This window comes from Onychostoma macrolepis, chromosome 05 (genome assembly GCF_012432095.1).
Source record: "Onychostoma macrolepis isolate SWU-2019 chromosome 05, ASM1243209v1, whole genome shotgun sequence".
Lineage (NCBI taxonomy): Eukaryota > Metazoa > Chordata > Actinopteri > Cypriniformes > Cyprinidae > Onychostoma > Onychostoma macrolepis.
In genome coordinates, this window is record NC_081159.1 from 5,786,519 (window position 1) to 5,810,953 (window position 24,435).

Genomic DNA, 24,435 nt, shown 5'->3' on the forward strand with positions numbered 1-24,435 from the left:
CTTCCATAAATACATACAAAAGTGTTGCTTTAACAGCAGATGTCTTATGTGTCTCGTGCAGCTGTTGGGGTAAAGCAAATTATACATCCCGCAGCGGAAGATAAATCTTTACTTAGACTCTTACGCAGTTTTGTGTGTAGTCAGGGACAGAACAAGGAGGAGACACACCACACATTAAAAAATGAATGTGAGAAACCCTTAACTTGGCAGCTGTAGGAGAGGAAGTTATGTCTAAAAAAAAAAAAAGGCATCCCCTGGTGTTTTTGCACTTGAAAGTACATGCATAATATTAGATCATCCTGAAAAGTGCATTTTTAGACTCATTAAAGCTAAATTCATAATTACGTTGCAAGTTTTGAAAGCCAATTTGATGCATGTAAATGAAATAAACTTTTGAGATTTCCGTGCTTATATGGATAACTATATATCCATGAGTAGGGGGAAAAAACCTGCCAAACAAAAACCCTTTATTTAGAGTATTTATTAATAATAGACAAACAAGTGTGCTCAGTGAGGAAAAAAAATAACTTGCATCTCAAAGGACTGGAGTGATACACCCATTGCGTATAAACTGAAGGTTTAGATTTTTTCAAAAGTGGTCATAGACATGCATATATGTTCACTCGTGCAGAGAGAACGTGTTGCACCTTTCTTCAACTGATTTGATTTTAAACGTCCTTGACACAGGATCTCACGCTGGATTTAAATGGGCTCACAAAATGGGATCCTGGGAAGTTCCGAAGTATTAAAAGGAGTCAGGGTTGCAGGGCAAGGTGAATGTCCTCATTTCTAAGCACTTTGTACGTGATCCAATAGAACACATTGAAAACGAGAAAGCTGAGGGGGAAGACGGCTCGTGAGATGGTGTCGATCCGCTTTGCTCGTTCCACGAAGCGGCGGCGGATATCAAACAGTACGTGGCCGGGCGGCAGGCCTGCAAACATGGCAGCAGCCTCAGAGAGAGGCCATCCCCAGACAGACAGCTATCCGTCCCGTACTCCGTGAAGTACAAGTCCTGATTCTGGGAGGCTAACTGCTCTTCCTGAAGGGAAACATCACCACAGAATATATCAATATACACTATCATTCAAAAGTTTGGGTTCGGCAGGATTTTTTTAAGGTTTCTAGAAGTTTCTTATGTTCACCATGGCTGCATTTATTTGATCAAAAATGCAGTAATCCTGCGAAATATCATTACAATTGAATTTATTTAAAATATATATTTAAAATGTCTTTTATACCTGTGATGGGAAAGCTGAATTTCAAGTAGCCATCATTCTAATATGCTGATTTTCTGATCAAGAAACATTTCTTATATATGACGAAACATTTTCTATGGGCTACTTAACTAATATATTTAGCTGCTTTGTAAAATGACTTTCGCTATTTTAATTTCTCATCCAGCTCTTTTTATCTCTTAGTGATGTTTTTGATTTCTTGTTTTAACTGGGAAACATTAACCTACCATAGATTAATGACATTTATTACTTATGTACATATGGCAAGATCACCAATTAGTTATCAAACTTGCATTTTTATGAAAAGGGATAAGATATGAAACTGATATGAAAGTAGCACAGTTGGCAACATATCTGTGGTATAAAAAAAAAAAAAAGAATGACCAATCAGAATCAAGTATTCTAAAGGCAGGAGTGTTTATATGTAAATATTTAATTTGTGGGTGCATATACCCGTGCACAGGCACTGCAGTGGCGTTGTGTGACTCTGCTTGGCGTACTCCCTGTGACGTTGTTGCTTTTGTTCTTCATCTCTGCTCCTCCAGCCTGACCAGATGCCTGAAGACAATACAAAGACACTTATTTAAAAACGGAGTCATCATTTATTTAAACAATAAAATATTCTCTTCCAGTGCACTCCTCAACAGACCTCCTCTGTAACCACGCATTACAGATCTGAAACGGGGTCACAATGTACCTTAAAAATCTCTAGTGGGCATGCACATTTCTACAGTAATATCTTTAATTTGTCAAGACGTAACTAAGTCAGTGAGCGGATTTCACTCTGAACCATCACATATAACAGGGAACATTCTCAGGAATTCGGCTAACATTCTGGCAATCTTTTCTCAAAGTTATGAACAAATGTTCTTCCAGTAACGTTAACAGAATGGTCATTCAAAGTTATCTGTTCTCAAACGTTACCACAAAATATTATCAATTTATACATTATTGATTATCTGAAACATCTTAATTTGACAACTTGTTTCAGAATGTTAAGAGAACATTCAAAAGTAACGTTTCCAGAATGTCTGCAAAATGATCAAACGGAATATTCCTTTAATATTAGCATAACCAAGATATTCAGCAATAACATTTTTTATAGTTTTTCTTGATTGCTAACACACAAATCATGAAACAATTCACCATTTTCTCACGACTATAACCACAATCTCAAAGCTACACACCAATTTGTGCAAATTTCAGACTTTCAGGTCAAAGTCAAACATTTTAGTCAAAAACATATTCTCTTTTGTCAGAATCTAATCTTTGGCCATGACACACAAAGCTGTCAAATACACAGACTATTTTCCTGACTAGAGAACACTAGTGAGATCAATTCCAAACACTGTTACAAAACCTCCTTTTGGGAAACAGGAAACATCTTGCAAGTCAATGTCTGCTACAGTATGCAGCATAAATAGAGCAGTGCAGATGCAGTGAAATTCACCAATAAACTTTAAGAAAAGTTTACTTTCATTACACTACTGTAAAGTGATCCTACAGTAGATGAAAATCACTAGAAGAGAAAAGTTCAAAGACCAAACAACTGAATATACAGAAAACACACATTGGTCAGTTACTGTACATAAATAAATAAATATAGCATCCTCTGCCAAGTTGCATTACAGTATTGGTAATATCCTTATTTGTTATACTATAGCAGTTTCTTAGTCTTCTGAGAAAATACTTTCTCTGCCTCCCCTAGACAGTCGACTCTCAGTTCTTCACAAATACATATACAGTTTTTCTCAATTGCCAACACACTATAACTTATTCATTTTGCCCAATTTTCCAAACTATTCATACAGTTCTCAAAACAACGACACGTTTCTCAAAACTTTTAACACATTTCACCTGTTTACACACAAGTTCCAACTCTACACAAAAACGCCATCATTTTGCACAGGTTTCACCATGTTCTCATTTAGAAAACTCAAAAACTGTAATAACTTATTGGGATACATATATTTTCTACATAAAAATAAGTTTTTATTTGTTTTTTAGTCTAAATATGTTTTTGTCAGTTTCAGCGGTTTGCTTTGGCTTTGTCTTCCTTTCTTGTGCCAGCTTTCTTTGGCTTTCCTCAGTCTTCCCTTTTTTTCCAGGTTACTTATTCTTGGTGATATATTCAGTATATATCTGTGTCTGTGTGTGTGTGTGTGTGTGTCTGTCTGTCTGTCTGTGTGTGTGTGATATTAACAGTGACAGCATATTTGTTCCTTAGGGAAAAGATGCTTTTTTTGAGTATGAGTCCAGTCAGTTAGGTGCGTTTGTGTGTTTGTGTTGAATCACATTGTGTACAGGTCGCTGCTTTGGGTGACTTAGTGCACATGAGATCAGACAGCCTGCTGCAGTGTTGCAAACAGCTAATCAGACTGTGTGTGTGTATGTGTTTGCATGTATGTAGCTAACACCACATGCATAATGGGGTGTATATGCTTTTATATGTACATTGTGCCTAAAAGCTTGAGTGCAGTAGTGTGTAAGCATGTTTGCATGTTACATGCCTAACAGCATCCCTAAGGCAAATGAGGGGGCACAGTGCCACCAACTCACCCACTGGGTCTCACACACACACACACACACAGCCTGCCCTGCAGGGCGATAGAGGGGAGATGGAGGAGGAATAGAAAAGGACAGGAAAGTGTAATATTTATTCTCTCTGCTCTGAGGCAGACAGTGGCAGAACAGTATCTGCTGTGTCCAAAAGAAAGCCACAATGTTCTCTCAACTAACTGGTTAGGAGTAGAGTTACAAAGATAGGGAAATAACTGCAGTTTCTGCTGACAAAAACTCCTGAGAGGAGTCTGGGAATAGTCTTCTATTCCAGGCAGATAAAGAGTATGTCTGGGTCATAATACAGCTCAAAAATCCAATGACAAAACAAGAATTTATGTGTTACATCAAGAAAATGAAGCTATTTTTAGGACCATTTAAAGTGCATTGCGAAATTTTCATGACAAGCACAACTGCCCCTCCCCATTCTCATTAGCATAATGCATCTGGATGTTTTTCTTAAGGGTTTGTTTGTATTTATTAATGGAACACATATTAAAAAAGAAAATTAGATATTACTTTTACTCAAATAATATATATATACACTACAGAAAGTTGGTATTGGCAAAAAAAAAATTTTGTTTTTGAAAAAATTATTTTATACCCACCAAGGCTACATTTATTTGATTAAAAAAAAAAGTTAATATTGTGAAATATTAAAATCTAAAATGACCATTTTCAATATTAATATATTTTAAAAGTAATTTATTCATGTGATGGCAAAGCTGAATGTTGACATTTCTTCAGTCTTCAGTGTCATTTGTGAAAAACATGATTTTTCTGTAACAATGTAGAAGTCTTTACTGTCAATTTAAAAAAAATTGAATGCATCTTTGCGGAATTTTTAATTTACTACAAAAAAAACTTAAATGGTAGGGTAAATACATTACTTATATCCAACCTGACCTCCAACCAATACGCCCGTATAGGTCGTTTGTCCAAATCCCTGAAATCGTACTCGGTTACTTACGTAACCTCAGTTCCTTGAGATACGGGAATGAGTACTGCGTCGCTAGATGCTAATGTGGAAAACTCCTTTTTCTCCGAGGACTGAAGACTTTTTCAATCAACGAGCCTATGGCGGTGAAGCCCGCCAGAATGGGTGGGGCCATCTGGCTATATAAGCGGGTATTTCGCCATAGGATCTCAGGTAAATTTGACTGAAGCAACAACACTGAGTCATGCAGTGTCATGGCACAGCAATGTACGCAGTACTCGTCCCGTATCTCAGGGAACCGAGGTTACGTAAGTAACCGAGTACGTTCCATTTCGATACTTCATTCTGGGAACCAATTCAATCCCGCCGTGCCATGTAAGAGGAACAACTGATATAAACTGGCCTTGAGCGATAAGGACTCAGAGGGACCAATTATATGCAGGCTGAGCCCTGCGGGAAGCAAGAGGAATTAACTCATAGAGGTCAACCCGGCTTTGGATAATCGTTCCAAGGGTCTAATGTACAGCCTCAGCACTATTATTAGAGCCAAGAAACAGGCAAAGCCTGAGAGTCAGACCACCTCGATAGGCGTGTGCAATTTAAGCAGATAAAATCCGGGCCTGTAAGGCCGGAACGTCCAAGCTATAGAACCTGGCAAAGGTGGACGGTGAGGCCCAGCTGGCCGCCGCACAGATATCTGCTATGGACACACCACTAGACCACGCCCAAGAAGAGGCGACGCCTCTTAGCAGCGCGGTTTTCAACGAAAGCGTCTTTAAGATTGCAGACTGAAGTGGCTCAAAGGGGGAGCCTTTGAGGGCTCTCAGGACCGTGGGCAGATCCCATGTAGGGACCGTGAGAGGTCGGGGCGGATGCAGCCTCCTGGATCCTCCTGGATCCTCTCAGGAAACAAACAACTAGGTTGTTTCGGCCCACCGACTGTCCGGCTATAGTAGTGTGAGAAGCTGCTATAGCTGCCACATACACCTTGAGCGTGGTGGGGGAACGGCCCTTATCCAACAGCTCCTGCAAGTAGGACAATATCACAGATATGTCACATGATACAGGGTCCTCGCCACGGGTTGTACACCAGGCGGAAAAGACCGACCACTTAAGGGAGTAGAGGCGTCTCGTGGACGAAGCTCTAGCCTGTGAGATCGTATTTAGGACATTCTCGGGGAGATCAACCGATTCCCATTGAGAGCCCACACATGTTAGAGCCCACAGTTCAGGCTTAGGGTGCCAAATCGTTTTGTTCGCCTGAGAGAGGAGATTCCGCCTCAGGGGAACAGGCCATGGGGCTGCTATAAGCAGCTGAGACAGCTCTGAGATCCAGTGATGGTTTCTCCAGAGCGGGGCCACTAATAGCACTCTGTGTCTGTGTTCCCTGGCTCGCCTGATTACCTGGGGAATCAGAGAGATCAGGGGGAAAGCGTATATGAGGAGGTTGGGCCATTCATGGGCCAACGCATCCTTGCTCTTCGAAAAATAAGTTCGGCAGTGAGAGTTGTCTTTTAAGGCAAAGAGGTCGACCTCTGCCTTGCCAAAGATCTCCCAGATTTTCTGAACCGTTTGCGGGTGGAGCATCCACTTGTCTGAGGGGACGTTGCTCCGAGATAGCATGTCCGCTCCCTGGTTCAGCACGCTAGGCATGTGTGCTGCCCTCAATGAACGTAGGTTGAGATTTGCCCACTCCAAGAGGCGCCTTACAATCTCGAAAAGGAGTTTTGAGGTGAGCCCGCCTTGGCGATTTATATAGGCCACCACCGTCATGCTGTCTGAGCGGACTAGCACGTGGTGTCCCTTGAGGTCCAGCAGGAAGGTTTGAAGCACTCGACATACTGCAATCATTTCGAGGCAGTTGATGTGTAGCCGACCTTCTGCTATCGACCAGGAGCCGAAGGTCGGATTGCCCTCGCACAGAGCTCCCCAACCTGTGTTGGAAGCATCTGTCGAGAAAACCTTCCTTCTGTAGACCATACCCATCATCACGCCTTGTCTGAACCATTGTGGGTTCTTCCAGGGGGCCAGGGCTGCAACACAGGCTTGGCTCACCCTGACGCGGATGCGTCCATGACACCACGCGTGGGGCGGAATCAAAGGTTTCAACCAGTACTGAAGGGGTCTCATCCGGAGAAGGCCCAACTGAAGTACTGGAGTAGCAGAGGTCATGAGGCCCAGCATCTTTTGAAATGCTTTGAGAGGCTATAAGGCTCCGACTTTGAATGATGCCGCGAGTTGTCGTATAGCCAGTGCACGGTCTGGCGCGACAGCCGCCTTCATGTAGACTTAGTCGAAAACTGCTTCCAGGAACGAAGTTCGTTGGCTGGGGGACAGTGAGCTCTTGGCAAAGTTGATCCTGAGTCCCAGGCGCTCCAAGTGGCTGAGGAGGAGGGACCTGTGGGCTAACAGCTCCACCTCTGACTGTGTCAGAATGAGCCAGTCGTCGAGGTAATTCAGGATACAGACTCCCATCTGTCTTAGAGGGGAGAGAGCCGCATCCATGCACTTCGTAAAAGTGCGGGGAGCCAGGGATAGCCCAAAAGGGCAGGACTGTGTATTGATAAGCCACTCCTTCGAAGGCAAATCTCAAGAATCGTTTGTGTTGGGGGGGCTATCTGGATAGGAAAGTAAGCGTCCTTCAGATCCAGCGAAAAGAACCTGTCCCCTGGGCGAATTTGCGAGAAGATCTGCTTCAGGGTAGTCATTCTGAATGGCCGTTTCATGAGGGCGCAGTTCAGTAGTCTTAGATCGAAGATGGGCCGAAGGCCGCCATCCTTCTTGGGGATGAGGAAGTAACAGCTGTAGAAGCCTGACTCACTCTGAGCTGGTGTAACTGTCTCTATGGCTCCTTTTGCCAGCAAATTCATTACCTCGGCTTGCAGAACATGAGCATTCTTGCTCTGCACTGAGGTGGAGACCACACCACTGAACCGCAGGGGGTCTTCGAGCGAACTGAAGCGAATATACTCGCTTTATAATCCCCAGCACCCAATGAGACACTCTGGGATGGCCTGCCAGGCCTCGGCCCGTGTGACAAGGGGTTGGATTAGTTCGGGTGGAGAGCCGCCATGTGGGGGCTTGACACTCATGGTGACTGGAATAGGAAATTTGCTCTCTTTTTGAAAATGTTTGTTTTTTATTTTTAACAGCGACTGTGCAAGAGGGCGCTTTGAGAATGGGCTGCCGCTGGCACCCAGGACCGTACGGGATGCTTGAGGGCACAACAGAGGGCATTTTGGGGCGGTCCAACACTGGTGAGACTTTGCCCCTTCTTCTTCCGTTCCATCAGATCAGGAAGACGCCGGGGGCGCAGGATCCAAGGTCAGCTTGGGCTGGGGTCCTTGGCGCTTGGGAAGCGGGTAGCGTCTGGCCGAGCGTGAGCGCTGTCGAGGCTCAGGCTTCTGTGCAGGCTGAGCGGGCGACGGCGCAGGTTTCGCTGGCTGTGCTGGAGGAGGTCTGGAGCGACTGGTGGCTGTTGCAGAGCTGGATCGTTTAGGCAAGAACTGTTGCATAGCCTGGGACGACTTCTGTGCTGCAGTGAATCGCTCCGTGAAGCCGTCAACGGCAGGTCCAAACAGCCCCACAGGGGAGACATGAGAGTCGAGGAAGGGGACCTTGTCAGCCTCCTTAATCTCCGTGAGGTTTAGCCATAAGTGGCGCTCCAGCACCACTAAGTTGGCTATTGACCTCCCTATAGCCTGTGCCGTGGCCTTGGTGGCCCTTAGAGCCAGGTCCGTAGCGCTGCACAGCTCCTTAAAAGCTGAGGCATCAGGTCCTGACTCATCCATAGCCTGGAGGACTTTGGCCTGGAAGACCTGTAGCACGGCCATGGAGTGCAGAGATGAGGCGGCCTGCCCGGCAGAGGAGTAAGCTCGTCCAGCGAGGGCGGAGGTCGTTCTGCATGGCTTGGGGGGGTGAGCGACCTTAGCCTTCCATCCAATGGCAGTGAGCGGGCAGAGGTGCACAGCCACTGCTTCGTCGAGAGGAGGCATCCTCTCATAACCCTTTTCTTCAGCGCCGTCCACTGAGGAAAGAGCAGAAGAAGAGTTAGAGCGAAGGCGGGCCGAGTAGGGAGCGCGCCACGACTTCGTAAGCTCATCGTGGACCTCTGGAAAAAACGGAGAGGTTCGCTGACGAGGGGCCTGACGGCGCCCCGGAAGGAACCATTCATCCAGATGGCAACGAGTGGGCTCCTCCGGCATGGACCACTCTAATCCCAGCTCTTTGACTGCCTTAGTTCGGCAAAAGTTCGGCATCCATCCCTGGCTTGTAGTCACTGGGCTCAGCAGACAGAGGGGGGCAGGGTCAGCAGTGGAGCCCGAAATATCCTCCATGTCTGATGCTATTAGAGACATGCTGTCATCTAATAGCTCGTCCTCGACAGCGCCGAACGAAACCATGTCACTCGCATCAGCAGAGGGACGCAGGTCTTCGCGCTCGAAGAGAACGGGAGAAATCACTCTGCTTGGCGGGGGCGAGGCACGCGGGATCTGGGCCGGCGTGAGCTCGCTCGTGACCGAGTGCTTAATCCCCTTGCCCCGTTGTTTTTTCCTCACAGGTCCCTAGGAGGAAGAAAATGGGAGGGCGCGAGGGGAGGATTCACTTTCTAAAAAGAAAGCAATCCGAGCTTGCAGAGTGGCGATACTCATGTTCACGCAGTGTGAACAATCCATCTCGCTCAGAGCGGCATCTGCGTGGGGTTTACCCAGGCAGGAAATGCACTCTGAGTGGTCGTTACCATCATGCAGGGCAATCCTGCACGACGTGCAATGACGGCGCGGCATTTGCAACAACACCGCTGCTCTTTTAGAGAAATTTGCTTTTTTAGGCTCGCCGGATGGCAGCAGGGGATGAGCTGGTATCGCTGAAGCGAGCTCGAGAGCAAGCGGAAGCAGCGAGAGGTCGCAGAAAAAAGGCAGCTTCTATCCGCAGCAAGGCGTTTCCACAGCAAGCATCTTCAGTCCCGAGTGTCAGCGAAGGGAGATCGTTGTTGCTGAAGGAGAATTGATCTGAGATCCTATGGCGAAATGCCCACTTATATAGCCAGATGGCCCCGCCCATTCTGGGGGGCTCTGACGGGCATCACCGCCATAGGCTCGTGCAGCACCGCTGCCGAGCCATTGGTTAATTTTTAATACACTGCACGAACCAACGGCCGTGCAGTTACACTGCCTGATTGAAAAAGTCTTCAGTCCTCTGAGAAAAAGGAGTTTTCCCCATTAGCGTCTAGCGACGCAGTACGAGTGAAATATCGAAAGGGAAACGACCCATCAGAGCGTATACTACAATTGTGCCCCTATCGGCAACAGGACATTTTCATATTAATGTTTTGTACTCTGCATTTTAATTCGGGTTTCGTGTAGCTCAGTTGGTAGAGCATTGTGTTATACGACGATATGTAATTATGTGATCATATGATCCTGGGTTTGATCCCAGAGAACGCACGCGCTCATAAAATGTGCATTAAAAATCACGATTTTGCTTGATTTCTGTAAGGGGTAGGTTTAGGGGTGGGGTTAGGTGTGGTCATTCATATGAATTAGCCACATAGTAAAATATGTACGAAATTACCGTGAGATCGGTGTAAAAAGTCCACACATTGCATTTAAATAAACGCACATTTTGATTGGTAATGACAGTCATACGTCATTTCATGACGACAGACGCAACACAACACTGTCATTATTTTTACGCGCACTAGAGGGCGCTCAACTTAAAAATGTAAATATAGGTCGTAATAGAGTGGGGGAACTATGATGTCACTTTGTAGGCGAAAACCCAGAAGCGAGTTAGCATTTTAGCACTTCCGGCTCCATCGTCCCAGAGTCAATGGGTTTTTTGAATGGGATTTTGGTTAAATCCCTTAAATAAGGTCCAGGGTTCACACAAGCTCAAGATACTTTCACGTTTTATTCTACAACATAAATCACACCAGTTACACCCCACACGTGATTTTTTAAAACTGTTATGTTTCTTAAAAAAGACGGTTGCTAAAAAGCTGCTAAATGGGACTACAGGCGCTGTCGGAGACATTAAACATCATTTTTGTTCGACAATGTTTTTTTTTTTTGCTTTGTCCTGAAATGCGACACATGTCTTCAGCTGGAAGATGCTCGTTTTATCGCTTTCCTACTGATACAGAGACTCATATTTCGATTATTACATGTAAATACCACATTTACCGGCTTTACGTGGTGAAAGTGAAACTTTAATGATGCATAGCTGCTTAAAGCCATGTAAAAATTAAATGTTTAAGGCAACATGAAGCTGTTAGAAAGCAGATTGAGGATTTCCTAGAAGCAAGGATAAAATAGCATTTGATATACCCACCCTAACAAAATGATAGCTGAAATGTGGTACTTTGTTCACTAAAATAAGTTTAATCTTACCATATCCAAAAACTAGCTCACTCTGCTGTTATTTAAAATATTAAATACGCGGGGATACGTTTTTAATTAAAATATTCATATTAATCAAGGATTTATTCACTTTTAATGCACCTTATTTCGAAATGTACAGAAATACGTGCTTTAAATGTCCTTTAGTTATGATTATTTAATTTATTCACTATACTATTTATTAATGTCTCATTTCAGTTTTAGTTTGGCTCTAGTTTTGTATTTATTCGAGTTTATATGAAACGGTTCATGTAGCGTGGATTAAAATCCATATACAGAGTAAATCCTTCACTGAACACGTTAAAAATATGTTTGAAACAGTTGTCGGGAGCGCGGTGGTGGTGACGCTGAAGGCGAGCGACCATGGTACTGTAGTTCGTTTATAGCCTAAGTTTAGCTTTTCAGTTCTGGCGCTTTTATTTAGACTTCAAAATTCGTCAAAGTTATATTATTTTGTGAAGATTATCTTGATGGACAAAACGTGTAAATTTCATGAACTATGATTGAACACAGAGCTTATTTTTTGCGATTATCCAAAAGCCTATGGAAAAATCCCATTGGCTTTTTGTCGAGGAACCAGTTTCATGCTAACAGCCGATCCGCCTACAAAGTGACGTCATAGTTCCCCCACTCTATAAGGCGCTTGCACAAACGACCTACAGGCTCGTTTTTTGTACAGAATGATAGTATTTGATGAACTGAAAAATATATTTTGTACAATTGAAAAATTGTACAATTATGTTCCTGGCAGGCTTCATGAGATTCACCGTGATAGTCATTGAGTATAGCAAAGTAAAATACATTTCTTAAAACTGAACATTTTCAGTGTCAAAACAGGGTCTTCTTAATAATCCGACATCTTAATATTTATAAACTATAAGAAAGCCATAGGTTAAATTCCCAATTACTGTTTTAGCATTTCCATTTGGTAAAAGAGAAATAATGCTTAATTTATCATTATAGTATTCTGCTTCACTGCTTCAACTTCATTTTCCAGATTTCAAATCCTGCAGCTCCTTCACTTTCCTCCCGTTTGTGTCGTCCCACATTTTGTGTGTGGAAAGAACAGTTTTACTCTGTGCAATATTCATGACATGGCTTTATGCCATCGCTGACCTTCCCTCCCTGCTCTGAAGGGGCCAGCAGGCTGCTCTCATGAAAGATCACAGGCACACAGTGGTTATACAGTATCTTAAGGGCACTCAACGCATGTCGCGTGTGTATGACAGAGGAGAGTTTCAGGCTGACACTCACAGCTCTATAGCGTTGCTCTTCCCGCAGTTTTCTCCTCAGTTTGAAGAATTCTTTGTGTTGCCGAGAGACAAAGTTAACTGCTGCGTACTCCAGCAAAGCAGCAAAGACGAACAGCAAGCACACTGCCATCCAGATGTCAATGGCCTTCACATATGACACCTGCACGCATGCACACAAGGAATATTCTGGATTTAACAAAAGTTTAGCATCTGTCAAATGCTGTCGATAAACATGGAAATCCATTTTAACAAGACATGCAGGTTTGGAACAACATCAGAGTGATTAAATAATGACTGAAAGTGGATGATTGGATAGATAAAGTAGATTCGTACCTTAGGCAGTGATGCTCTGGATCCAGAGCTCTGTGTCGTCATTGTGAGAACTGTAGTGATGCCCAGGCCAACACGGGCCGGGGCGGCATCCATGTTGATCCAGAAGGAGACCCATGACAAGATAACTGTCAAGAGGCTGGGAATGTACATCTGGATCAGGTAGTAACCCATCTGCCTCTCTAGATGAAATTTCACCTCTATACAGGTGAATTTACCTGAGTGAAACACGCAATCATGTTAGACAGCGAAAATAAATGCATATCATTTATATTCACCAACAGAGCTGGGTAGTAAGTGATAACATGTAATCTGTATCACGTAATCAAATTCCAAAAATTAAGTGTATTTGTAATTAGATTAAATTACGTTTTAAAATACTCATAATCAGACTACAGTTACTTTTTTTATGGATTACATGATTACATATTAATTACACAATAATAATAATTATTCATAATTTATTGATTCTCCCTAATTCCTCTTTTTCATCTTTTAAATTTTCCTTTCTAAAATAGCCTAATGCTTATATACACTAAGAAAGTCTTCCAGTTTTGTGGACTTTCACACAGATCAGTCATTAGACAGGTGCTACACAGCATTTGACCACTGAATCTACAAAAATCGTTTCAGGTTTAAGAAGTGTCTCAACATTGCATCAGCTACTGATGAACAAATTAATATTTATTTGAATTGTCACTCTTTGGAGGGCTTTTGTCTTTCAAACACATTAAAATGCACAAATTCACCAACTTTTTTGTCATCTGATTCTCTTTCACCTAATATATTTTTATTTGAAGTACCCCTGAGATTTTAAAATAAATATTTTAATAATAAAGCATCACATTTGCATGTTCATGGTTCATGGTCACATGACATGTAGGTAAACAAATAAAATATTTCTTTTTTTTCATTAAGTGTTTTATTTTGATTCATTTGAAAATTATTTGTTTTAATTGAACATTTTTTATGATTTAATTAATTATTAGCTTTTCATTAAACTCATGAACCCTCTTCAGTTCCTTCACAAACCCCAGTTTAAGAAACCCTGACGTAATGTAATGTTTAATGCACTTAATGTTGTTAATACCAATAAATGGAATATATTTTCCTTCTCTTTGTATTTTTATGTCAATATGGTACAAGATGATCCTATTTAAATCAGTGTGAAAAACAAGATAGGTCAAAAGTAATCTAAAAGTAATCAAAAATAGTCTGTATATTACCTAAAATGGCAACCACTCCAAACACCTTAGCAACTGCATAGCAACATTCTAAGAACCTCTTTGAACAACTGAGAAAACGCATAGCAACCCCTTGACAACCACTCAAAGCAATACTAATTTCATCCTCAACAGCGTAATTAGAATACTGTACTAATTACTCTCTCTAAAAAGTATTACTAATTGCTTTCTAAATCCCATATCAGCATCAACCAGTTGAACAATACAAGAATGAAACTGCTCTTTTAATTCTATCAAATAAATAATGTAAAATTGCATAAATTATTCTTGAAAGTGAGAGGGTTATATCAAAAACATATATTTTAACTTTAGATGTTAAATTTTGATGTTAAATCCACTATTGTTTTATATAAAATTGTTCTACAGTCTATACAGTGTTAAATGAAATTACATCAGAGGTAACTTGAATTCAATTACAGTAATTCCCTACTCTACATTTTCAAAGGAAAGGTAATTAAATTAGAATAAGCTTAGTAATGCATACACTCGACACTGGTTGTAAAATCAGTAAAAAATTTATGATGGTGGAACTGCAATAACATACCAGTGTTGTAGTGTTTTGTACAGTATCCCAGATCTTTCTCCTCTTTCAGGACAAACTGGGGCAGCACAAGGTCATCAGCCACTTGCACTGGGCCTTCATCCAACCACTGAAATATTAGATCATTCATAGTGTAGCCAACTAGAGAGAAAAAGATGGAGAATAATGAGCATATAAAAGAGAAATAAGATAAAAATGAGATTAGTTGATGTCTTACAGCTTTCTAACTGCATAGTGCATGTCTGTGTGTCCATTGGAAAATTCTTCAGATCCATAGGACACGACAGAATCAGAGTGAGTCTGAAAGAGAGATATTTCGGATGATCATCCATGTAATGGTTTGGAATGATATAAGTAATCTATAGAGGGTGATATCGCACCTGATGCTATACAGCACATTTCCATTCTGGAAAATCCTCAGCAGTTTGTTGTCCGTGGTGACCTCGTGAAAGTTGGCGCCTTTCTCATTGGCGAAGAACAAGTCTGGTTTCCAGATGGAGTCCAGCATGGATGGGTCCAGATCCAGGGAATCATCTGGATACTCTTTATAAGCCAGCCGTGGGTCATTCCATTGCTGCCGTAGAAAAACATTCAGCCGATAATCCTGAGGAGTTAGTGTTCAGAAATACATCAGATCACATTCACAGCAGCTGAGGCAAAGACATTTGCTAAAACATGACAGATGTTTTAACGTTATGACAGATGTTAAAATACAACAATTATTTCCAGTCCACTATTTATTCACTTAATAATTTATGACAAATTAGTGGACTTAATTCATGTAACAGCACTGGACCTTTTCATATCACTCCACTTGCCTGTGTTAATTATGGTTGCCATATTGTATCTAAAATGTCAGTTACTAACTTCTTCATAGTTTTAAGAATCTATCATTCATAAAACTTAGTCTGATGATTGTCATGTCCAGGCTTGATTCTGACTATTTTTAACTCTGTTTTGAACGGTGTACTGTGGTACATTCTAGACCAAACATATTTCTGATGAGCTTTTTATGTGTAGGCATCCTTCCCATGTAAATATATGTGTGTCTGTGTGTGTGTGTGTGTGTGTGTGTGTGTGTGTGTGTGTGTGGATTCCTCAAACTCTAAACCAATGTAATGTGTAAATTTAATGGTCATTATTTTAATGCATACTGACAAATTCTCCCTACTAGATCTGAGTATATGTTTACTGTGTGTGTGTGTGTGTGTGTGTGTGTGTGCGCGCGTTTTTGTGACAAATGAGGACATAAATTTGTATAATGACAAGGGTATGACATAGGTATTACAAGGAGAAAGTGACTTTTCAGGACATTACCCCATGTCCCCACTTTTAAAAACGCTTATAAATCACACAGAATGGAGTGTATTGAAAATCTGAAAAAGTTTCCTTTAAGGGGTAGGTTTAGGTGTAGGGCTGGTGTAGGGCAATAGCACATACAGTTTGTACAGTATAAAAACCATTATGCCTATGAAGAGTCCCCACTTTTCAAAAAAACAAACGTGTGTGTGTGTGTGTGTACCATGGTGGTCTCTGTGATGGAACCAAAGCTGTTGATAAAAATGTTGCAAGTAACATTTACCGGAGGACCTGAAAAATGAAAGAACAACACAATATGAGAAAATTAGCACTTTTCTTAAAAACGTAAACCAGCTTAAACTGCTTTGCTGTTCTTAGCTGCTTTAGAGTGGTCTAACTGATCCCCAGCCTGGTGTTTAGCTGCTCAGCCAGCCTGACCAAAAAGTGGTTAATACCTTTCTAAAACCAGCCTACCAGACCAGTCTGGAAAATCAGCAAATCATATTAGGCTGGCCTTCTCTGTTTTTATTTTTAAAATCAGGAATAAACAAGCCACTAAAGACAAAACTAAACTGAAAGCCAAATGTAATTCATGCAAATCTTAGCCGAAAGAAAAGTGTTGAAATCTCAACCTCTGCATCTCCCATATTAACATATGTGACCTTGGACCACAAAAGCAGTCATAAGTAGCACGGGCATATTTGTGGCAATAGCATGGGTCAAAATTATTGAGTTTTCTTTTATGCCAAAAATAATTAGGATATTAAATAAAGATCATGTTCCATGAAGATATTTTGTAAATTTCCTACCGTAAATAAATCAAAACTTCATTTTTGATTAGTAATATGCATTGCTAAGAACTTAATTTGGACAACTTGAAAGGCGATTTTCTCAATATTTAGATTTTTTTGCACCCTCAGATTGCAGATATTCAAGTAGCCGTATCTCAGCCAAATATTGTCCTATCCTAACAAACCATACATCAATGGAAATCTTATTTATTCAGCCTGATTTATTTCAGATTATGTATGAATCGTAATTTCAAATTATTGACCCTTATGACTGGTATTGCGGTCCAGGGTCACATATTAGATTAGATTAAAAAAAAAAAGCCAAAACACCGAAGAGGTTTTCCAAAACTGTTAAATCAAATTACAAATGATAAAATAAAGCATTTTCATGAACATAGCAAACTTGACAACTGTAAGATGCCTCATTTACTTAAAATGAACTACACAGCTGACTATGCTATTCAGCCAATATGTTTAATTAGCATTCAGCTGCTTTGTAAATATTTGATTGCAGCATTTTATTTATTGATTTAACGTTCATGACATTAGTGATATATATAGCTTATCAGAGGGGACATCTCTAAGATGTAGAACAGATATGAAATATACACGAGCTCAGAGACGCTACTGAGAGAGAGCAAGAGATCATGAGAGAAAACGAGAGGAAGGAGGGAAGAAAAAGTATGAATAAAAAAAAGAAGTTCCAGTTTTAAAAAACATAAGCAAGAGAATGAGAGGAAAAGACTTATTTAGGTCTGTGGGTTAACATGCACTCAAGCGGACAGCACAGCAAACTAAATGGCCCTGATGCCAGCGGAGAAACTGCCCCTCACAAATCCTCACCGAGGCTGTTTTGACACTTTTTACGGAGAGAAATCTAGCGTGAGCTGACAGACGTGTCCTGCATGTTTCTGAAATCATTCTCATTGTCTGGGGCTGAAATTCTGTCTCGTATTCTGTCGGTTTTCGTCTCTGAATGCCTGTGGGTTTCTCTTGTTGAATGGTCGGGGACGGTAAAAAATAGACCTGGGAACCCATGGGGGGGGGGTCACATAGTTTAATGAGATCTTATGTTGCTCTGTGTTTTCGGGCCGCAGCACTTTTTCACACGCGAGGCTCACAGAGAATGTAAATATATTCTTTGCTGACCGCATCACATTTTCGCAGAGTTCTTGCCAAAACAATCTATGTAAAAGAGATTAAGCTGCAACAGCAGTTTTTGCTTACTTCTGTGTTGCTTTATATGATGTTGAAAAATTACCAAGATATCATTGAAAGAAAGTAACAAAAGAGAGAGAAAATGATTGGAAGACAGTAGACAGACTCCTAAAATCCTCACGTGTGTCTGTCTGACAGAAGGAATTCCAGGCTAACACAGCTTTGCGAAAATATAAAGTGGTGAGAGATTTGCTGGTGAGGTCAAAGGAATAGTTCACCTAAAAATGACATTTCTGTTCTTGACATGTCCACTGGTGGAGAAGAAACCTGCTCACAATAGTTGAGGACTGCTGCTTTGAAGGACTGTCAGTGTGGATGTCTTCAGCATGGTCTGTGATTGCTTTTATTATACAGTTAATAAAATCATCCTATAGGCTAAATGCATGATTACATTTGGAAAAATGCAAATTTGGTTTCCAAATGTCCAGTGTATACACATAGTGATGATTTAATCAAAAATTGGGGCCCATAAGATTATTGTTTTGAAAGAAATTAGTACTTCTATCCAGCAATGTATGTATTCATTCAATTGATCGAAAAAGAAAAATATTGAAAACTCAACCTCCAAGACAAAACACTGAAGAGGTTGTCCAAGACTGTTAAATCAAATTACAAATGATAAAAAAAATAAAGCATTTTCACAAACATAGAGAACTAGACAACTGTAAAATGCCTCATTTACTTACAATGAACTGCACAGCTGACTACACTATTCAGCCAATGTTTAATTAGCATTCAATTGCTTTGTAAATATTTGATTGCAGCATTTTATTTATTGATTTAATGCTCATGACATTAGTGATATATACAGGTGCATCTCAATGAATTAGAATGTCGTGGAAAAGTTCATTTATTTCAGTAATTCAATTAGTTTCAGTAATTGTGAAACTCGTGTATTAAATAAATTCAATGCACACAGACTGAAGTAGTTTAAGTCTTTGGTTCTTTTAATTGTGATGATTTTGGCTCACATTTAACAAAAACCCACCAATTCACTATCTCAACAAATTAGAATATGGTGACATGCCAATCAGCTAATCAACTCAAAACACCTGCAAAGGTTTCCTGAGCCTTCAAAATGGTCTCTCAGTTTGGTTCACTAGGCTACACAATCATGGGGAAGACTGCTGATCTGACAGTTGTCCAGAAGACAATCATTAACACCCTTCACAAGGAAGGTAAGCCACAAACATTCATTGCCAAAGAAGCTGGCTGTTCACAGAGTGCTGTATCCAAGCATGTTAACAGAAAGTTGAGTGGAAGGAAAAAGTTTGGAAGAAAAAGATGCACAACCAACCGAGAGAACCGCAGCCTTATGAGAATTGTCAAGCAAAATCGATTCAAGAATTTGGGTGAACTTCACAAGGAATGGACTGAGGCTGGGGTCAAGGCATCACGAGCCACCACACACAGACGTGTCAAGGAATTTGGCTACAGTTGTCGTATTCCTCTTGTTAAGCCACTCCTGAACCACAGACAACGTCAGAGGCGTCTTACCTGGGCTAAGGAGAAGAAGAACTGGACTGTTGCCCAGTGGTCCAAAGTCCTCTTTTCAGATGAGAGCAAATTTTGTATTTCATTTGGAAACCAAGGTCCTAGAGTCTGGAGGAAGGGTGGAGAAGCTCATAGCCCAAGTTGCTTGAAGTCCAGTGTTAAGTTTCCACAGTCTGAGATGATTTGGGGTGCAATGTCATCTGCTGGTGTTGGTCCACTGTGTTTTTTGAAAACCAAAGTCACTGCACCCATTTACCAAGAAATTTTGAAGCACTTCATGCTTCCTTCTGCTGACCAGCTTTTTAAAGATGCTGATTTCATTTTCCAGCAGGATTTGGCACCTGCCCACACTGCCAAAAGCACCAAAAGTTGGTTAAATGACCATGGTGTTGGTGTGCTCGACTGGCCAGCAAACTCACCAGACCTGAACCCCATAGAGAATCTATTGGGTATTGTCAAGAGGAAAATGAGAAACAAGAGACCAAAAAATGCAGATGAGCTGAGGGCCACCGTCAAAGAAACCTGGGCTTCCATACCACCTCAGCAGTGCCACAAACTGATCACCTCCATGCCACGCCGAATTGAGGCAGTAATTAAAGCAAAAGGAGCCCCTACCAAGTATTGAGTACATATACAGTAAATGAACATACTTTCCAGAAGGCCAACAATTCACTAAAAATTTTTTTTTTTTTTTTATTGGTCTTATGAAGTATTCTAATTTGTTGAGATCGTGAATTGGTGGGTTTTTGTTAAATGTGAGCCAAAATCATCACAATTAAAAGAACCAAAGACTTAAACTACTTCAGTCTGTGTGCGTTGAATTTATTTAATACACGAGTTTCACAATTTGAGTTAAATTACTGAAATAAATGAACTTTTACACACCATTCTAATTTATTGAGATGCACCTGTATAGCTTATCAGAGGGGACATTAAGCAGCACAACCGTTTTTAAACTGTGATGACAATAATGTTTTTTGAGCACCAAATCAGCATATTGGCATGATTTCTAAAGACTGGAGGAATGGCTTTGTCATTCTTTGACATCACAGAAATCAATTTCATTCAAAAACATGCAGAAAACAGTTATTTGAAATTGCATATTTGACAATATTAAAAGCAATCAAAAATCTTACTGACTCAAAACTTCTGAATGGTAGTGTGATAGAAATTGTCTGACGGTTACTGCCTCTCATTTCCATAAAGATCAGAATCAGAATCAGAAAGATGTTTTATTGCCAAGTATGCTTGTGCATACAAGGAATTTGTTTTAGTGTCATAAGCTACCAGTTCACAGAGACAACAACGACACACAGACAATAAAAAATAAGATGAGAATAAAAAATACACATATGTAAATATAAATAAACAAAAAAATGAAAAAGAAAAATAACTTGAAACATAAATGATGAGCATTTCACAGTTTTTGATGCACTTTTGATCACTTGCTACTCACATTTTTAATAGAAATCACATTTTCTTTAATAGAAATTAAAACTATAAATTACACTAGAGCAGATTGGAGTTGAAGTCAAACCTTTAAAGTTAGGCCTGATCCGAGCATCATATCCAGATGTTTTTCCCATTAATTTATCCAGAAAATCAGATGGTGACATAGGCTTCACCCTGCTGCTGGGCGATTTCAGCTCCTTACTAAACACACACCTGGGAAATGTAAAAAATACACATCAGAACATCATATCTACACCTGCTTCCAACAGATCATCATATTACAGTGGGGTCCCAAGTCTAAGACCACTAATGAATATGCTTTGCTTTCGAATCTTTCAAAATCTTAAACTTTTCACTTATATTCTGGTTTTGTTAGCAACCAGATTTCACTCCACCATTTATATTGAACAAATGACACTCTTAGCATTAATATCTTCCTTTTGGTCTTCAGAAACTTCAATTAAAATTTGGATTGTAAATGACCAGATTCACATTATGGGCTTTTGGACTGTATATGTGTGTGGTTTATTAATAAGTATGCTCTCTATGAGCTCTTTCAGTTGTTATTTTATTTTATATTATATTTTAAAATTCACTGTGGCCAAAAGCCTTTATTATCATTCCATTATTGACTGAATGCTTTGGTAATAATGTATGCCAGATTGAAATATTAATGGTAGAGGAAAGCATCAGTTAGCATCTGGTTTCTAACAAAATACCTTTAATAAGGCTTTAAATGAGCACATCAGAACATCTGTCTCATGTTTTATTAAAACCCCTCTCCACCTGACACGTTCTGTCTGTTTCTCTATGCGGCTGCAGTAAAAGATAAGATAGCGGTGACATCTTTATTGCCTTAAACTTAATTGCAGGTTGTTGTAGGTGTTAATATTTTATTTAAAAAGAGTTAAGTAGAAGTCCAAGCAGAGAAAAGGACAGCACTTTCTCTCACACACTTTGAATCTTATTCCATATTTAGAGAAATTTTCTGGTCCAGTTCCTCTTCAATTTTCCTGTCTGTTTGGGAGCAGAACTGTGGCAAATCTGATTTGCGAAAGTATAAAGCCCGTCTCACACAGTGTATAGGGAATGGAAATAAGACAAAGAATGAATGCATCCTCAGGTGAGTCTTACAAGCCATTCTCTTATTGTCATTCTAAAGAAACATATTGTTCCAGACAGGCCAATAATAGTTCAATCTCATTATGTGAACTACAATAAATCTCCATTTCAGTAACAGTGAAAATGACTTCAGACAGAGCTGTCTCTATGTGTCAGCCTCATACTTCAGAGACCCAGATACATAAAACCAACAAACACACACAAACACACACACACTCAGAAACATAAGAACGCTCTCCGGGATTAAAATAAACCTATCACCCATGAAGACTACTGAACTGAACGCACAAGCCAAATACGGACGACTGAGCACACAAAAGCGAACAAGTATGGAAATTCAAACATCAGGGAAGAAACAGGTCATTTTAGCACCTGAAAACACTTCAAACTATATTTGAATCTTCACAAACAGCTTCTACAAGTGTTTTAATGAATCGCATGGTGATGCCAGTGAGGAATGATGGCACACCTGTGAAAACTCACCTGATGACCCCTTCAAACATCCACCAAACCAGTAAGAGCTCCAGCAGGATCCTCCAGAACAGAGAAAACATCCTTCCACTCTTCAGCTGCTCTCTTTTCCGCCCTGGTGTCCTGTGGCTAAATCTCAGTAAGCAGATGTGTTTTGGAGGGGCAGGGCGCCCATTCCGATGCACTCTGGTCTCTCCTCCACTGCCATCTGACTGAGCACCGCATCCTGAGACTGGCACACTAAGAGACGTCTGTGTATGTGTGTGTGTGTGTGTGTATACGGGGGGTCTTCTGTTCTTTCTTTCTCTCTGGCCACATGCTAGCCTGAGGTGCAGTTCTAGCATAGAGAAGAGAGAAGGCAACAGGGCGTAAGATGCGTTTAAAGACTTTTATCAGAATAAACAACTGTGACATGACTCCACCTGAGGGGCTCCAGATCCACATCCCAAGACGCACTGCAGCAGAGTACAAACATCCATCCATCCACCTCCTCTGATATCTTGAGTATATTCAGTAAATGACACAGAAGAAGTTCTTCCTGTTAATGAACAGCAAGAATTTAGGTTCAGCGTTTAGATTTTTTTCATTTACATTTTAGGTTCTGTGACTGGTCACTATTTCTTCAGAATTTTCCAACATTTTTAATTACCTTTGTGTCTCTTGCAGTTCACGTCAATAGTCCTGTGGTGAAAATATAATAATGTTTCAGTTAATATGAAACATAATGTACACACTACCATTCAAATGTTTTCTCTTATGCTCGCCAAGGCTGTTCATTTATTTATATGAGACATTTTTTTTTTTTTAAATGTTAAAAAAAAAAAAACAGTTATATCATTCTAATATCATCTAATATGCTGGTGTTTAACAAACACTTCTTATTATCAAGAATTCAATGAATCAATGAGTCAAAAAGAATCAATGCTGAAAACATGATATTATCTAGCAATATTAAGAACAAAACAATATATAATCAATGATAAAACATTTTTTTCAGGATTCTTTGATGAATAGAATGTTCTTAAGTTTATATACATTATCTGTAACATTGTAAATGTTGCTCTCTTTATATATAGATGTGTGTGTGTGTGTGTGTGTGTGTGTGTGTGTGTACTGGTATTCACTATGTTATGGGGACCAAATGTCCCCACAAGTACATTTTTAGGTCCCCATGAAAAAACAATCTTATAAATTATATAGAACGAATATATTGGAATAGAAAATACTGTTTGGACAACATAAAAACATTACGTCTATGAAATGTCTCCATAATGATAAGAATACCAGTGTGCTTTTGAGAGTAAAATGTATAGCATCCCTCTGTTTCCATACTTTTCTCCCATCGTACTGCTTTACATGAACCGGCAGCTGTATAGGAGGAAGACGTGGAATAAAGAAGAGCAAGAAAAATAAGACAAGAATATAGTTAGTGTGGGTGTAAGGAAGACAACTGAAAGAAAGAGAAATCCAACTGAGCTTTATGTGTGTGTTGAGTCACAGTGGATAACTAGGCCAGTGTTAATTTTAATGTATCTTCACTCCAGAGTGAACCAAACTAAAGAATAACAGACCCAGTTTTCTCAGAAATCACACACACTCAGTGGTCATGTCGATGATGTGTTTTGCCTTGACCTCAGGAGGAATTAGAGCAAATGCCTAAACTACACCACACACACACACTTTTGCTCTCAGCTAACGTAATTATCCAAGACCATCCAAATACGCACACACACACACACACCCCACTCCACTGATTTCTACTCATTAACATGCCTGAAAACAGTATTATTAATTAATGAACCGTAAAATCTGAAATTCACTTAAGTCTCCATGGAGGTTAAAGGTACTCAGGCAATCTCAACTGAGAATTGCTGGCTGACTCCAGAATTACTAGCGGGGAAGAAGACATTTATGTGTTTGTGTGCAGGCCTATGTATGCACGGGTCAGTGACATCCACCCTGTTCATATGCTTTAGAGAATATCACAGTCCTGAGGAAGCTCATCTCAGAAACATCTGATCTTGTTTTTGTGGACTGATTTTTGTCCCTGCATCCTGGTGCTTCTACAGAAAAATACAGATTACC

General features: G+C 40.4%; 1 protein-coding gene across 1 annotated transcript; it reads right to left on the reverse strand.

Moving 5' to 3' along the window:
• Window positions 1-28: 28 nt before the first annotated feature.
• glra4b (glycine receptor, alpha 4b) lies at window positions 29-22,564 on the reverse strand. The gene is given in 11 exon segments (XM_058775587.1): window positions 29-967; window positions 970-1,042; window positions 1,692-1,796; window positions 12,390-12,548; window positions 12,722-12,936; window positions 14,507-14,644; window positions 14,721-14,803; window positions 14,884-15,107; window positions 16,026-16,093; window positions 20,843-20,970; window positions 22,363-22,564. Coding segments are annotated over 11 exon segments (1,476 nt in total). The 5' UTR covers window positions 22,434-22,564; the 3' UTR covers window positions 29-755.
• Window positions 22,565-24,435: the final 1,871 nt, after the last annotated feature.